This window comes from Coregonus clupeaformis, chromosome 33, assembly GCF_020615455.1.
Source record: "Coregonus clupeaformis isolate EN_2021a chromosome 33, ASM2061545v1, whole genome shotgun sequence".
Classification (NCBI taxonomy): domain Eukaryota; kingdom Metazoa; phylum Chordata; class Actinopteri; order Salmoniformes; family Salmonidae; genus Coregonus; species Coregonus clupeaformis.
The window spans coordinates 18,460,395-18,476,517 of NC_059224.1; the positions used below are offsets into that span (position 1 = coordinate 18,460,395).

The 16,123-nt window shown below is 43.4% G+C and overlaps 1 protein-coding gene across 1 annotated transcript in view; it reads left to right on the forward strand.

Annotated features, from left to right (window-relative positions):
- LOC121548690 (methylmalonyl-CoA mutase, mitochondrial) overlaps positions 1 to 16,123 on the forward strand; it is an 83,482-nt gene that overhangs the window by 41,710 nt on the left and 25,649 nt on the right. The window contains 1 exon segment of the mRNA XM_045210045.1: positions 9,355 to 9,470. Coding sequence (XP_045065980.1) covers positions 9,355 to 9,470 — 116 coding nt within the window.

Sequence of the window (16,123 nt, forward strand, 5' to 3'; positions counted from 1 at the left end):
GAGGCCAAAAGGCATAACCAGATACTCGTAGTGGCCTGTTGGTGTATTGAATGCGGTCTTCCATTCATCTCCCTCCCGGATCCGCACTAGGTGGTAAGCGTTTCTGAGATCCAACTTGGTAAAAACAGTGGCTCCCTGGAGCAACTCAAAAGCAGAGGTGAGCAGAGGGAGAGGGTAACGGTTTTTCACTGTGATGTCGTTGAGTCCCCTGTAGTCGATGCAGGGCGAAGAGATCCGTCCCTCTTCCCCACAAAGAAGAAGCCAGCACCAGCCGGAGATGAAGATGAACGGATCAATCCTGTGGACAGAGAGTCATTGATGTAGTCCTCCATGGACCTTCTTTCAGGAGCAGACAACGAATAAAGACGGCCCCTTGGAGGGGCTGTTCCAGGGAGGAGGTCGATGGCACAGTCGTACGGTCGGTGAGGGGGCAGAGATGTGGCTCTTGCTTTGTTAAACACTTCTCTGAGACCATGGTAGCATTCTGGGACATGGGAGAGGTCAGGGGCGGAGTTAGTAGGTACTGGCCGAGGGGGTAGTGCGGCAGCAAGCAGGCAGGTTCGGTGGCAGTCCTCTCCCCCACTCCCTGATCACCCCGGTCACCCAGTCGAGCTGAGGGTTGTGCCGGGCGGAGCCATGGGTAACCCAGGATGAGGGGTTGGCCTGGAGAGGGGAGCAGGTGAAACTGGATAGTTTCTTGATGGTTTCGGACAGACCCATCAAGACCGGGGGCCATGACATGAGTGACCGATCCGAGTAAGTGTCCGTCCAGTGCCCGGGCAGGAATAGGAGGTGTCAAACGGAGGTTCTCCAGTCCCAGTTGGCGTGCCAGCTTGATGTCCATTATGTTGGCTTCGGCGCCAGAATCCACCAGAGCAGCCAGGGTGTGAGTAGAGTCAGAGAGGCGGAGGTGAACTTGCAGCAAGGGTTTGCGGTCGGAGGACTGGATGGTCATTGAGCTCAACCGGACTCCCCCTATGCCCGGTGAGCTTCGGCTTTTTAAAGGGCAGGTTACCACACGATGTCCATCACCTCCACAATAGAGGCAGAGGTTTGAGGTGAAGCGGCGCTGGCGCTCTGCAGGAGTGAGAGAGGCTCGCCCAATCTCCATAGGCTCAGACTGATCAAGCTGACTTGGGTGAGTGGCAGTAGCTGACAGGAGCCCAGTCGGATCTCTCCGAATGCCGGTAGTTGGTGGACCTTGGCGCCCCCCTCTCACGACGACGGGTCTGTATCCTTCTGTCGATCCGGACAGTCAGTGCGATGGCTTCATCAAGAGTGGAAGGCAGTTCATGGGAGACCAACTCGTCCTTGATATAGTCAGCCAAGCTATGGAAGAACGCGTCCACCAACGATGGTGTGTTCCAAGAACTTCGTCTTGCCAGGGTTCGGAAGTCGATGGAATGGTCTGCGACTGTACGTCTGCCTTGTCGAATACTGAACAGTTCACGAGACGCCTCTGCGGTTGGTGAATCCAGGACAAACACCTTCAGCATCTCCTCAGCAAACAGGTCGAAGGTTGCACATGCGGGGGTTTGACGTTCGAACTCTGCTGTTCCCCAGAGTCGAGCTCGGCCCGTCAGGTGAGTGATGGCATACCCGACCCTAGCCCCCTCCGTGGCGAAGGTCCTTGGCTGCAAGGAGAACTGAAGTCGGCAGCTAGTCAGGAATGGCCGGACCTGGGTAGAATCGCCGTTGAACCGCTCGGGGTTTCCAATCTTGGGTTCCGGGGCAGCGGCTGAAATGACCGGGGCAGGTGACTCGGAGGCAGGGCTGGTGGGCAGACTGGCTGGGGTAAGGTTGGTGAGGAGTTGGATGATCCTGGCGAGTTGTTGTTGCTGCTGCTGGGACTGCTGCTGGTGCTGCTGGAACTGCTGATGCTGTTGGTGGCCGACCTGAAGCAGAGAGGTGATGTCGCCGCTCATGCGGCCTAGCTCTCTCTCAGTGTGTTCCAGGCGTAGCATGGCGGTGGGTTGCTCAGGTTCTTCGGTTTCCATGTCGGGGAAGTGTGCGCTGAGTCCATGATGGTCAGATCGTACTGTCACGGTTCAGACAGACGACAAGAGGACCACAATTGCGTCACACCAGAAAGTTTATTAAAACTTAAGGGAAAAGGGAAGTAGGGAGTGAGTGAAGGCTCCAGGGGTTATCCCGTCCAATGTGCTGGGTCTGTGCCCCCCCAGTGGCAGCGGTGCGTCGATGACGCCGGTGGTTGGTGGTCCAGAAGTCCTGGGGGAGGGAAACACAGACACAACGGGCGGATGAAACAAGGCAGAAGTACAGTTCAAGGGAAATCCAAATACGTTGTAGCAAGGCAGAAGGCTGGTCAGAGTTACCGGGTCGAAGAGTAGTCAGGAGTCGTAATGGCAGAAAGCAGGTCTGGTTTTCCTGGGGCAGAAGAGTATCCAAGAATCAGGCAGGTCCGGGGTCACAAAACAAGGGTGAGCCAGAAGCGCGAGCACACAGGTTCGGGTGTGAGCTTTGCAGACGATCTGACAAAGGAGAGCTGAGAGACGGGACTTTAAATACTGGGAGAGGTTAGTGGGTAATGCAGCGCAGCTGGCAGAGTAATTAGAGCCGAGCAGAGCAGGGACAGGTGGAGCTCGTTAGGCTGAGTAGAGAGAGAGAGATGAGCAGAGTGGAAGATAGTGGAAACACATTAAGGTGGTAACCCGGTGGAGTGAGAGGGCTCATGACACAATCTGCATAAAAACAATATGTGCATTTTCCCACCAGAGATGTTTCCATCAAATTGACTTGTTGCGGAAAAGGCTGGTGAGTGATGACGTAGTGCACATAAAAATAAATTCCCATGTACCAAATAAAAAATACAAGTGAAATGGGTTTCCATTGCATTTTCAACACTACTGATAGTTTTGTCACTAAAAATGTTGCATTATATAGCGTATGTGCCCACTCTGGTCTTGGCACGTGCACTCTAGCCAACAGCTCGCACATACAGTGTGGTTATAGCCTACATGATGAGCTTATTATGGACAAAAGGGCAAGAATCTTTTTATTTGTCAAATGGCAGCCAAGCATCGATCATCATGTCACCAGAATAAGACCCTCGATATTTGTTGGAAAGGAGCATCAAACTCATCACCGTGCACTTTCACCAACCTTTGAAGTTCATCATAATATATTTAATCTGTAGCCTAATAAACTGCATGCTTTCCTGAGTCGTAGTGGGAGGACCATGCAACATATCATTGCGTGACTCCAAGTTTACTTTGATATGATGGTTATTATATCAACATTTGCGCCATTACTCGCATAATACATTTTACCGACACAAAAAGATCCCACCTTGTCTAGTGTATTTTGGTTTGTCAACAAATTAGCTTTTCCCATCAGGCCTTTTTTATCTGGCATTTACTCGCATAAAAAGGTTTTATGGAAACCTGGTTATAGTTGTAAATGTTTTACCCCCAGTCTTACCCGAAAATGGGATCCTTAATGTTAAGAAAAATCCCTAACCAAAAAAGTAAACAGCATATTGGTTCAATTTCCACAACAACTAAGAGCGTTGAATCGGCTTCCTATTTCGCAACAAAGCCTCCTTCACTCATGCTGCCAAACATGCCCTCGTAAAACTGACTATCCTACCGATCCTTGACTTCGGCGATGTCATTTACAAAATAGCCTCCAACACTCTACTCAGCAAATTGGATGTAGTCTATCACAGTGCCATCCGTTTTGTCTCCAAAGCCCCATACACTACCCACCACTGTGACCTGTACGCTCTTGTTGGCTGGTCCTCACTACATGTTCGTTGTCAAACCCACTACCCACCACTGTGACCTGTACGCTCTTGTTGGCTGGTCCTCACTACATGTTCGTCGTCAAACCCACTGGCTCCAGGCCATCTATAAATCACTGCTAGGCAAATCCCCGCCTTATCTTAGCTCATTGGTCACCATAGCAGCACCCACCCGTAGTCTGCGCTCCAGCAGGTATATCTCACTGGTCATTCCCAAAGCCAACACCTCCTTTGGCCGCCATTCCTTCCAGTTCTCTGCTGCCAATGACTGGAACGAATTGCAAAAATCTCTGAAGCTGGAAACTCTTATCGCCCTCAATAACTTTAAGCATCAGTTGTCAGAGCACCTTACCGATCACTGCACCTGTACACAGCCCATCTGAAATTAGCCCACCCAACTACCTCATCCCTATATTGTTATTTATTTTGCTCTTTTGCACCCCAGTATCTCTATTTGCACATAATCTCTTGCACATCTAGCATTCCAGTGTTAATACTATTGTAATTATTCTGCACTATAGCCTATTTATTGCCTACCTCCATAACTTGCTACATTTGCACACACTGTATATATATTTTCTGTTGTATTTTTGACTTTATGTTTTTTACCCCATATGTAACTCTGTGTTGTTTTTATTGCACTGCTTTGCTTTATCTTGGCCAGGTCGCAGTTGTAAATGAGAACCTGTTCTCAACTGGTTTACCTGGTTAAATAAAGGTGAAATAAATAAAATAAAAAGTTGAAGCGCGAGGCTCAATTTCTCCCGTTTTGGTGCCCTGGCTTCCACTCAATGAACAGCATGAAGCACATGCACAGGTACTGTGTGTGACTGTGTGAGAGCGAAGTGTTGCATCTCGCTCATCTCAATATCCTAGCCTATTCATTGATTATAGGCCCTGCTTTATGGAAATTGCGAGAAATTGCAAGCCAAGAAATTACGAGATACAGCATTCCATTGCGAGATACAGCTTTTGATTGCCGATAGATAGGCCTAGTGCACGATTCTGACTGTCTGCCTGGTGGCTGACCTGCCTATACTGTGCCACTCCCCTCTCTCCGTCCCTCACTAGCTTGCTATGAAAGATACGAGTGTTCTCGGAAGTATGGCAACTAATCAGTCTCCTCCGTTCCAAAAATACTGAATCTTAGGAGTCGATTCATAGTAGAATCGAATCTTGACACTCAGAAATGGGAGTCGACGTGCAAGGAGTCGAGGAATCAATTATTTTGGAGTCGACTCTCCACCACTACATCGTCGTCATTAACAGTTGGAAAAATTATAGAGAAAGGCAAGCGACAGCAGCGTAGTTCTGTATGGCAATACTTTGAAAAGTTAAATGAGAAGGAAATGCAAACCGTTTAAATGGCCATTTAAACATTAAGAAAAATTGTCAATTTGTCACATTCCTACTACACATGCCCTTATAATCAGCAGGTTTGCATGGATGGAGTTTCGGCTTGCCTAGTGACATCACCAGGCGGTAAATTAGTTAATCGACCCATAACAAAGAGAGTTTCAATACTCTCTGCCAATAACAGCTAGTTTTCTGTTTCCCCCTCCCCACAACGACCACTCCCAGACAGTCCTAGCAAAAATCTTGCTTAAGAAGTAGTTTGCCAAAAAGCTATACAGTTGAAGTCGGAAGTTTACATACACTTACAGTGGGGAAAAAAAGTATTTAGTCAGCCACCAATTGTGCAAGTTCTCCCACTTAAAAAGATGAGAGAGGCCTGTAATTTTCATCATAGGTACACGTCAACTATGACAGACAAATTGAGATTTTTTTTTCTCCAGAAAATCACATTGTAGGATTTTTTATGAATTTATTTGCAAACTCCTCTGTCCTCACTCGTTACCTGTATTAATGGCACCTGTTTGAACTTGTTATCAGTATAAAAGACACCTGTCCACAACCTCAAACAGTCACACTCCAAACTCCACTATGACCAAGACCAAAGAGCTGTCAAAGGACACCAGAAACAAAATTGTAGACCTGCACCAGGCTGGGAAGACTGAATCTGCAATAGGTAAGCAGCTTGGTTTGAAGAAATCACCTGTGGGAGCAATTATTAGGAAATGGAAGACATACAAGACCACTGATAATCTCCCTCGATCTGGGGCTCCACGCAAGATCTCACCCCGTGGGGTCAAAATGATCACAAGAACGGTGAGCAAAAATCCCAGAACCACACGGGGGGACCTAGTGAATGACCTGCAGAGAGCTGGGACCAAAGTAACAAAGCCTACCATCAGTAACACACTACGCCGCCAGGGACTTAAATCCTGCAGTGCCAGATGTGTCCCCCTGCTTAAGCCAGTACATGTCCAGGCCCGTCTGAAGTTTGCTAGAGTGCATTTGGATGATCCAGAAGGGGATTGGGAGAATGTCATATGGTCAGATGAAACCAAAATAGAACTTTTTGGTAAAAACTCAACTCGTCGTGTTTGGAGGAAAACCTCCTTCCATCAGCAAGGGCATTGAAGATGAAACGTGGCTGGGTCTTTCAGCATGACAATGATCCCAAACACACCGCCCGGGCAACGAAGGAGTGGCTTCGTAAGAAGCATTTCAAGGTCCTGGAGTGGCCTAGCCAGTCTCCAGATCTCAACCCCATAGAAAATCTTTGGAGGGAGTTGAAAGTCCGTGTTGCCCAGCGACAGCCCCAAAACATCACTGCTCTAGAGGAGATCTGCATGGAGGAATGGGCCAAAGACTTACAGAAAACGTTTGACCTGTGTCATTGCCAACAAAGGGTATATAACAAAGTATTGAGAAACTTTTGTTATTGACCAAATACTTATTTTCCACCATAATTTGCAAATAAATTCATAAAAAATCCTACAATGTGATTTTCTGGATTTTCTTTCTCATTTTGTCTGTCATAGTTGACGTGTACCTATGATGAAAATTACAGGCCTCTCTCATCTTTTTAAGTGGGAGAACTTGCACAATTGGTGGCTGACTAAATACTTTTTTTCCCCACTGTAAGTATATCAATACATTGACAAGCCCATATAAATATAATTAGATAATGGTATGTACAGTGCCTTCAGAAAGTATTCACACCCCTTGACTTTTTCCACGTTTTGTTCTGTTACAGCCTGAATTTAAAATGGATTAAATTGGGGTTTTTGGTCACTGGCCAACACACAATACCCCATAATGTCAAAGTGGAATTATGTTTTTCAACATTTTTACAAATTAATTTAAAATGAAAAGCTGAAATGTCTTTTAGTCAATAAGTATTCAGCCGCTTTGTTATGGCAAACTTAAATAAGTTCAGGAGTAAAAATGTGCATAACAAATCACATAATAAGTTACATGGACTCACTCTGTGTGCAATAATAGTGTTTAACATTATTTTTGAATGACTACCTCATCTCTGTACCCCACACATACAATTATCTGTAAGGTCCCTCAGTCAAGCAGTGAATTTCAAACACAGATTCAACCACAAAGACCAGGGAGGTTTTCCAATGCCTCGCAAAGAAGGACACCTATTGGTAGATTGGTCAACAACAAAAAAGCAGACATTGAATATCCCTTTGAGCATGGTGAAGTTATTAATTACATGTTGGATGGTGTATCAATACACCCAGTCACTACAATGATACAGGCGTCCTTTCTAACTCAGTAGCCGGAGAGGAAGGAAAGTACTCAGAGATTTCACCATGAGGCCAATGGTGACTTTACAACAGTTACAGAGTTTAATGGCTGTGATAGGAGAAAACTGAGGATGGATCAACAATATTGTAGTTACTCCACAATACTAACCTAATTGACAGAGTGAAAAGAAGGAAGCCTGTACAGAATAAAACATATTCCAAAACATGCATCCTGTTTGCAAAAAGGCACTAAAGTGATAGCTGCAACAAATGTGGTAAAGCAATTCACTTTTTGTCCTGAATACAAAGTGTTATGTTTGGGGAAAATCCAAAACAACACATTACATAGTACCACTCTCCATATTTTCAAACATCGTGGTGGCTGCATCATGTTATGGGTATGCTTGTAATCGTTAAGGACTGGGGAGTTTTTCAGGATAAAAATGGAATGGAATGGAGCTAAGCACAGGCAAAATCCTAGAGGAAAACCTGGTTCAGTCTGCTTTCCACCAGACACTGGGAGATTAATTCACCTTTCAGCAGGACAACAACCTAAAACACAAGACCAAATATACACTGGAGTTGCTTACCAAGAAGACAGTGAATGATCCTGAGTGGCCGAGTTACAGTTTTTACTTAAATCTACTTTAAAATCTATGGCAAGACCTGAAAATGGTTGTTTAGCAATGATCAACAACAAATTTGCTTGAAGAATTTTGAAAAGAATAATGGGCAAATGTTGCACAATCCAGGTGTGGATAAAGCTCTTGGAGACTTACCCAGAAATAATCGCTTCTACAAAGTATTGACTAACGGGTGCGAATACTTATGTAAATGAGATTTCTGTATTTAATTTTCAATAAATTAGCAAACATTTTTAAAAACATGTTTTGACTTTGTCATTATGGGGTATTGTGTGTAAGTGTGTGAGAAAAAACATACATTTAATCAATTTTGAATTCAGGCTGTAACACAACAAAATGCGGATTAAGTCAAGGGGTATGAATACTTTCTGAAGGCACTGTATACAGTTGCAGCAAAATACATTGGCACCCTTGCACTTTTCTTAAATAATTCCCTATTTTCTTCTAAAATAAGACATTTAATAATATTTTTGGTCTCCGCGTTATTGGATTTTCAACATTGCAGAACCAAATGTATTTTATGTTAGCTTAAGTTTACATGTTTCATTTAGAAAATAAAGACAAATGGAATGGACAAAATTATTGGCACCCCTGAGCTAGTACTTGGAAGCACAGCCTTTGGCGAAGATAACTGTCAACAAATGCTTCTTGTAGCCACAAAGGGAAAGAAGATACCTAGTCAGTTGCACAACTGAATGCATTCAACTGAAATGTGTCTTCCGCATTTAACCCAACCCCGTTGAATCAGAGAGGTGTGGGGGGCTGCCTTAATCTACATCGGCGCCCGGGGAGCAGTTGTTGTTGGGGGTTAACCGCCTTGCTCAAGGGCAGAACAGCAGATTTTTCCACCTTGCTGGCTCTGGGATTCAAACCAGCGACCTTTCAGTTACTGGCCCAAAGCTCTTAACCGCTATCCTACATGCTGCACTTGCTGAGCTTGCTGCACCTACTGGCAATTTGGCCCACCTTTTCAGCAGCAAACTGCTCTAATTCTTCAATGTTTGATGGGTGCCCTCCACCAACTGCTGTTTTTAGCTCTTTTTGGACACATTGCACTCCAAAACACCTTGATAATCGGCTGATTTCATGATGTCATGCACACATTCAAAACCCCCAGTACTAGAGGCAGTAAAGCAACCCCACAGCGTTATCTAACCTTTCCCATGTTTGATTGTGGAGAGGGTGTTCTTTTCTTTGAATGCTTAATTATTATTATTAAAAAGAAATTATACTTCGCTGGAGATTCACTGTTGAGGCCATTTGCTTCACTAGGAGCTAAAGGAATAAGTAAGTTAAGATCTAGTTCTATATGTATATCAAGTCTGTCTTTCTCCTGCAGGTGAGGGCGAGTCGTAATGCTGAGGCTGCGAAGAGGTGTCTGGCGGCCATAGAGGAGTGTGCTTGTACCAGGGAAGGGAATCTACTGGAGCTGGCTGTGGAGGCTGCTGGAGCCAGGTTAGAAACTAGTACACCTCGCTAGTCCCGTTGTCAGCAACCATGGGCCCATTGTCAATTTAAAGGAAACTTTGGCAGTAGGATATGTATAAGTAAGCTAACAATATAATAGAATACAGTTGAAGTCGGAAGTTTAAGTACACTTAGGTTGGAGTCATTAAAACTCATTTTTCAACCACTCCACAAATTTCTTGTTAACAAACTATAGTTTTGGCAAGTCGGTTAGGACATCTACTTTGTGCATGACACAAGTCATTTTTCCAACAATTGTTTACAGACAGATTATTTCACTTATAATTCACTGTATCACAATTCCAGTGGGTCAGCAGTTTACATACACTAAGTTGACTGTGCCTTTAAACAACTTGGAAAATTCCAGAAAATGATGTCATGGCTTTAGAAGCTTCTGATAGGCTAATTGACATCATTTGAGTCAATTGCAGGTGTAACTGTGGATGTATTTCAAGGCCTACCTTCAAACTCAGTGCCTCTTTGCTTGACATCATGGGAAAATCAAAAGAAATCAGCCAAGACCTCAGAAAAAAATTGTAGACCTCCACAAGTCTGGTTCATCCTTGGGAGCAATTTTCAAATGCCTGAAGGTACCACTTTCATCTTTACAAACAATAGTACGCAAGTATAAACACCATGGGCCCATGCAGCCGTCATACCGCTCAGGAAGGAGACGCGTTCTGTCTCCTAGAAATGAACGTACTTTGGTGCGAAAAGTGCAAATCAATCCCAGAACAACAGCAAATGACCTTGTGAAGATGCTGGAGGAAACAGGTACAATATTATCTCTATCCACAATAAAATGAGTGCTATATTGACATAACCTGAAAGGCCGCTCAGCAAGGAAGAAGCCACTGCTCCAAAACTGCCATAAAAAAGTCAGACTACACTTTGCAACTGCACATGGGGACAAAGATCATACTTTTTGGAGAAATGTCCTCTGGTCTGATGAAACAAAAATAGAACTGTTTGGCCATAATGACCATCGTTATGTTTGGAGGAAAAAGGGGGTACTTGCAAGCCGAAGAACACCATCCCAACCGTGAAGCACGGGGTGGCAGCATCATGCTGTGGGGGGTGCTTTGCTGCAGGAGGGACTGGTGCACTTCACAAAATAGATGGCATCATGAGGAAGGAAAATTATGTGGATATATTGAAGCAACATCTCAAGACATCAGTCAGGACGTTAAAGCTTGGTCGCAAATGGGTCTTCCAAATGGACAATGACCCCAAGCATACTTCCAAAGTCGTGGCAAAATGGCTTAAGGACAACAAAGTCAAGGTATTGGAGTGGCCATCACAAAGCCCTGACCTCAATCCTATAGAAAATGTGTGGGCAGAACTGAAAAAGCGTGTGCGAGCAAGGAGGCCTACAAACCTGACTCAGTTACACCAGCTCTGTCAGGAGGAATGGGCCATAAATTCACCCAACTTATTGTGGGAAGCTTGTGGAAGGCTACCCGAAACGTTTGACCCAAGTTAAACAATTTAAAGGCAATGCTACCAAATACTAATTTAGTGTATGTAAACTTCTGACCCACTGGGAATGTGATGAAATAAATAAAAGCTGAAATAAATCATTCTCTCTACTATTATTCTGACATTTCACATTCTTAAAATAAAGTGGTGATCCTAACTGACCTAAGACAGGGAATTTTACTAGGATTAAATGTCAGGAATTGTGAAAAACTGAGTTTAAATGTATTTGGCTAAGGTATATGTAAACTTCCGACTTCAACTGTACCAGGTAAGTATCGGTGTAAACAGCACTGTAATATAAAGCGCTACCATGACGGATATGTGGTTATTTTTCCTACTGGATTAGAGTGTCTATTAAATTGACTAAAATGTAAATATGCCAAAATGTTATTGCCCTTCAAGGAAATGTGTTTTGCACATGCATAAAATACCATTGATTAACTATTCATTATACCCAAAGTGGGAACGCATGATATGCCCAACAATAATACAAGCAATTCATCCAACTTTAGCTGAGTAAAATGTAAATGAATCTACACAAGTAACACTGGTCTTGTGAATGACCACATATCCCTCCCTACACTCTGTTGCAAAACATCATTAAAAAACAGCTGGTTTGAAAGTTATTTATGTGGCTATATAAAGCAATAGTTAGAACAGGAACAGGTGTCCTCAGGTTATGCCATTTTAGCAAACCATATTACCACAGAGTTTCTAAACCCAGAGGCGCAACATCGCGTGACTTTAGGCAACGCTTCCGAAACAGACCAGGCCAGGGTTTGGGGTTTGAGAAGTCAATGAGAGAAGTAAAAAATGATTTGTAAGTTGTTAATTTTCTCAAAATGTAAAGGCACAACCTAGAATTGAGCCAATGTCTTAAGTAGTTGAACATGTTGTTACTCCAACCTCGTGAAAGTGACAAACTGACACGTTTTCATTTGTGTCAAAAACAACTTTATATCGAAGGAATGCCTTTGAGTTGACGGCCTGCATGTGTGCAGTTCAGCGAGAGACGACATTTCTATGCATGAGATTTGCTAGCCAACGTCGCCATGGCATCTGCCTGCAAGTGTGATCGGGGATTTCTATTGGAGAAGCAGTTTTAGCCTATCTTCATACTGTACTGTCTTTGATGTGACCATTCTCTACAGCCAGACAGATAAATTGACTAAGGGACAAAGATGCTCTGTAAACAATGATAAAGATGACAACAATAGTAGTAGCCTACATTTTGGTTTGTAACCAAGGTCACTGTACATAAAATCATCAAGAAGATTAAAACATAACAAAACACCATAAGAACATAAAAACTCCAGTTGATTTTGAAGAAACAGTATAGTGTAAGTAACAAACAATGTGGAATAACCATAGCAGCGCAATGTGTAGTTAAAAACACCAGTTGGTTTTGAAGCAACAGTGTAGTGTAGGCCTACAGTAGCCTATGTGGCTACTAGGGGAACACACTGAGGATGAAATCGGTTACACAAGTATGTAGGGTGACCACATTTAAAATACCAAAATGCGGGACATCAGGATGATTTTGCGGGACAGTGTAGCCTACATGAATAAAAACATTTGGCAGCATTTGGAGCTTCTTTAATTATTGTTTCATGAGCAAATTAGAGCAGATGGCGTTAACTATATAGCCTTCCTGTATTTTGTTTCAATCAAAGCACATTCTGCCTAGTGGTGGGCGTTGTTGAGTTTTGGCCACATGATAATTAAACCATCCTAAAATCTCATAAGAAATTAGGTGGTTTTTTTGGTGTAACAGTGACGTTATACTATGCTATTATATTTGATTATGTTATGTAGAATGTTAATTAATCATTATGTAATCTTCCAAGACATTGATTCAGCTTTTATCTAGCTTTACTAAACGAATACCATTGTGAGAAGTGGCGGAGCAACACTCTGGCTTGCAGTCCGCTGTACCGGACAGCAATTGAAGCATACAGCCAACTCTTTTGCCTTGCGCAAAATTTGGTGATACAGAAACAAGACCACAGGTTTGGCTGTTTTATGAAAATGTGGGAATATTTGTGACCGACCGGCTCGATTCGGTCTTTTGTAGCAAAATTTTAAATTGTGTTTTTTACATTCAATAAAAGTAGAGACTAGAAAATGGTATATCATACACTACAGTTGAGGAACAATGGGAAAGTAATTCTGCTTTGAAAGTTGATAAACTTGTAACCTCACTTTTGAGAAAATGGCCCTTGAATGTTTTGGTACCTACTGGAGAGCTGTTCTTTGTCTACACCCATTCAGCATCGTTCACACCCTATTAAGCTTTAGCCTCACCCATCTCTTTAAGGATTCACATGTGAGGCTATGTACTAAACAGTCAAAGATTTCAAGACTAAAGGCTGGTTTTATACAACGGGTGTGTTCGTAAATGTAATCTAGAGTGCCAGAGTGTGCTCTGGGCATTCATTGTCAGATTGTCCGTTCGTAAATTCAGAGCGTTTCGCTCTCGGAGCATTCAGAGCGTACACTGGACGCTCTGGCCGAGGAGTAGGGTTGATCTGAGCGTTCTGACCTAACAACAGCAGTCAAGCACCCAAGCTAACTGGCTAATGTTGGCTAGCTTGCTAGCTACTTCCAGACAAATGAGAGAACAGCTCACTCTGACTATTTTACTCGCCCTAGCAGAGCTGGTTAGGCTGTTTTTATGTTATCCAGAGCATTGGTGACTGCAACTGTGCTGCTGCCAACAATTTCATTACGCTTTTTTTGCCAACGTTTACTGACACCGGCCATATTCAATGGGTGTTGAGCGATCGTAAATTTGTCAGTTATTCTGCACTCTGGCACACTCAGACGAGAGTGCTCTGAAATCGGAGTGGATAGCCAGAGCGAATTTACCAGCTACATCTATCGACAGTGACATCATAAACATTCTATTGAAATAGTTACTTGCAAAGTGGAGTCTTTTGTTTAGACAGGTAGCTAAACAATGAACCATAATCCCAACTCATAACGTTACTACCCTGCATGAATCTACAGGTAGCGAACCAACCAGGTTCAATGTTAGGTAGCTAACATTAGGCTATAACCAGCAATGCAAATAGCTCTGCGATACGAATAATATTACTACACAGATCATACACGTAACGTTAGCTAGCTAGCCAGCCAGCTAACGTTAGGTAGCTAACAGTACGCTTTAACTTGAAATGAAAACGACTTTCTGACAATATTTTAAATGTTTAATATCTGAAAATGTAGCTAGCTAGACCATCTTACCCATATACATGGATGGACGCTTCTCCCTCTCTGTCACAGATGCCATGGTTGCCTTTAGTTTGAAGATGTAATCCGGAGACAGGTGTTTTATACAACAGCCGTCTCCGTCTCATATTTGCAATCAAACTGCAGAATTTTCTCCATCTCCTTAGCTGTCATACTCTAATTCCACTGATTTCAAAACTCGATCCTCCAGAAAGTGGAGAGCAACACTTATGCAGTTCTACTACGTGATATCTTTAAAAAAAAGCTGCGTTAGAAAGGATTACCTATACATACTGACCAGCTCATGTTATAGACAGAAGCGCGCTACATGGCAGACCAATCCGAACTCATCTCTCGGCATGTCCAGCCTTTTGATAAAAAAAAAAAGTTGATGTTCAAATGGCGCTCCTGTGAAGTAGTGACTTGCAACATACGCCTAGTTTCCTGAAACGAGTCACATTTGGCCAAGGAAACATTTCTGGTTGGTCTCAGGGAATGTAAAACAGTTCGGATGGGAGACTTTTAAAACATATTTATTCTTCAAAGTACCCACCCTTTGTCTTGATGACAGATTTGCACACTCTTGGCATTCTCTCAACCAGCTTCACCTGGAATGCTTTTCCAACAGTCTTGAAGGAGTTCCCACATATGCTGAGCACTTGTTGGCTGCTTTTCCTTCACTCTGCGGTCCAATTCATCCCAAACAATCTCAACTGGGTTGAGGTCGGGCGATTGTGGAGGCCAAGTCATCTGATGCAGCACCATCACTCAGCCTGGAGGTGTGTTGGGTCATTGTCCTGTTGGGAAAAAAATGATAGTCCCACTAAGCGCAAACCAGATGGGATGGCGTATCGCTGCAGAATGCTGTGGTAGCCATGCTGGTTAAGTGTGCCTTGAATTCTAAATAAATCACAGACAGTGTCACCAGGAAAGCACCATCACACCACCTCCTCCATGCTTCACAGTGGGAACCACACATGCAGAGATCATCCGTTCACCTACTCTGCGTCTCACAAAGACCTGGCGGTTGGAACCAAAAATCTCAAATTTGGACTCATCAGACCAAAGGACAGTTTTCCACCGGTCTACTGTCCATTGCGCGTGTTTCTTGGCTCAAGCAAGTCTCTTCTTCTTATTGGTGTCCTTTAGTAGTGGTTTCTTTGTAGCAATTCGACCATGAAGGCCTGATTCACGCAGTCTCCTCTGAACAGTTGATGTTGAGATGTGTCTGTTACTTGAACTCTGTGAAGCATTTATTTGGGCTGCAATTTCTGAGGCTGGTAACTCTAATGAACTTATCCTATGCAGCAGAGGTAACTTCCTGTGGCGGTCCTCATGAGAGCCAGTTTCATAATAGCGCTTGATTGTTTTTGCGACTGCACCTGAAATGTTCCGGATTGACTGACCTCCATGTCTTAAAGTAATGATGGACTGTCGTTTCTCTTTGCTTATTTGAGCTGGTCTTGCCATAATATGGACTTGGTCTTTTACCAAATAGGGTTATCTTCTGTATACCACCCCTACCTTGTCGCAACACAACTCATTAAGAAGGAAATAAATTCCACAAATTAACTTTTAACAAGGCACAGCTGTTAATTGAAATGCATTCCAGGTGACTACCTCATGAAGCTGGTTGAGAGAATGACAAGAGTGTGCAAAGCTGTCATAAAGGCAAAGGGTGGCTATTTGAATAATCTCAAATATAAAATATATTTTGATTTGTTTAACACTTTCTTGGTTACTACATGATTCCATATGTGTTATTTCATAGTTTTGATGTCTTCACTATTATTCTACAATGTAGAAAATAGTAAAAATAAAGAAAAACCCTTGAATGAGTAGGTGTCCAAACTTTTGACTGGTACTGTATGTAGCCCATGTATCTGATGCTGTCTGGCCAGAAATAGTATGACATGCCATACTCTTTTGGT